The following is a 1,675-nucleotide window of genomic DNA, read 5'->3' on the forward strand; positions in this document are numbered from 1 at the left end:
TGCATACATTCATGTGTTAAACACTAGTTATCCCGGTTCACATATAAGAATGAAAAAAGAATGAAGACAATGAGTTTTATATATATTTATTGCACTAACTTCCTTCATTCAAGGATTCGCGCATTGCAGACCTGTCATAGTTGTTGATGCAAGTCGTCTAAGAGGATTGTATAGTGAATTTTTCGTAGCTGCATGTACCATAGATAGAGCTGGTAAGATATTTAATTATAAATATATTTGATTTCAAATATGTTTCCAGCTGTATGTATTTATAATATACATATATATTTTGTTTATGTAATGATATTCAGTTATTATTGTTGAAAGCAAATTGTATTTAAAATATACATATGTAGTAGTTTTAGTTATCCTCTGGAAGTTTAGAATCTTAGCAGTTGTATGAAGTAATAATATAAATGTGTATTATTTGATTTGTCAAAAATGATGTATGCTTATATGAATTTTTTGAACATGCAGGACATATATTTCCTTTGGCCTATGGTGTTCTTGATTCTAAAAATGATGCTTCTTGGACTTGATTCTTTGAAAATCTAAAGGAAGCATATGGTGAAAGAAGAGAAATGTGTGTAGTTTCTGATCATAATGCAAGCATCATAAAAGCTGTAAGTGAGGTGTATAATGATGTACCACATTATACATGTATGTGGCATTTATGGGGAAATGTGAAAAAAAAAATTTAGAAAATCACATGATGCATTATCCGATGTCTTCTATACAATGAAAAAATCATATTCAAAAACTGAATTTCACAGTTTAATGGAGAAGGTGGAGGCAGTTGATGTTAGAGTGAAGAATTACTTGAATTTGGCGGGATACGATAAGTGGGCTAGATCATATCCATCAGTTCATAGGGGATGGACGTTGACATCAAACATTGCCGAATCAATTAATGTTGCACTAGTATCGGCTAGAGAACTACCAATATATGATTTTCTAGAGGAAGTTAGAGTGATGTTTGATAGATGGAACCGTGAAAATAGACAACAGGCGTTGTATACTTTTACAGATCTTATTGGTAAATTTCAAGATATTCTACAACAGAATGAAACGGAGAGTACATGTATGAAGGTATGATGAAATTTAGGTATTTATACTAAATAAAGATATATTAGTTTTGTCATTTGTTTTATGGATATATTTTCATATAAACATAAGAAATTAAATAAATTATATTCTGCAATAAAAATACATATGAATGACAGAAAAATACATATGCTGAGATGGTCAAATACATTTGCCAAATTGTTTCTGATATAACTTTGCAAATATTTTTTTTTGAATAATTATTTTTGTTTAATAATTTCAGGTTATACCTGCATCAGAATATATCTATACAGTCCACGACAAGGAGAAACATTTTATTGTTTGTCTTAAGGAAAAGAAATGTTCTTGCAATGCATTTCAGTTGGATGAGATACCGTGTGTTCATACTTGTGCAGTTCTTGATAGCACGAATTTTAAGAAGGAACCATATTGCTCTGATCTATACACGCCAAAAATAGTCTTGAGAACATATGATGTTTCAGTTTATCCTCTACCACACAAAGTGACTGGATAATTCCAAATGAAATTTTGGTTGAGGTGGTTCTGCCTCCAAAATACAAGCAACCCCCTGAAAGGCCTGCAAAGAAGAATTGTGAAAAGTCCGAACGAG

At 31.0% G+C, this 1,675-nt stretch overlaps 1 protein-coding gene across 1 annotated transcript; it reads left to right on the top strand.

Moving 5' to 3' along the window:
* Positions 1 to 777: 777 nt before the first annotated feature.
* Positions 778 to 1,579, top strand: LOC124893514. Its single transcript, XM_047404495.1, has 2 exons — positions 778 to 1,089; positions 1,328 to 1,579. The coding sequence occupies exons 1-2, from the start codon at positions 778 to 780 to the stop codon at positions 1,577 to 1,579; spliced, it is 564 nt and encodes a 187-aa protein (XP_047260451.1).
* Positions 1,580 to 1,675: the final 96 nt, after the last annotated feature.

Source organism: Capsicum annuum, unplaced genomic scaffold (genome assembly GCF_002878395.1).
Source record: "Capsicum annuum cultivar UCD-10X-F1 unplaced genomic scaffold, UCD10Xv1.1 ctg60752, whole genome shotgun sequence".
Lineage (NCBI taxonomy): Eukaryota > Viridiplantae > Streptophyta > Magnoliopsida > Solanales > Solanaceae > Capsicum > Capsicum annuum.

Bases quoted from the DNA above. Each gene is read 5' to 3' on its own strand.
- LOC124893514 (XM_047404495.1), top strand. From the start codon at position 778: ATGGAGAAGGTGGAGGCAGTTGATGTTAGAGTGAAGAATTACTTGAAT. The intron at 1,090-1,327 runs GTATGATGAAAT...TAATAATTTCAG, and splicing joins CGGAGAGTACATGTATGAAG to GTTATACCTGCATCAGAATA.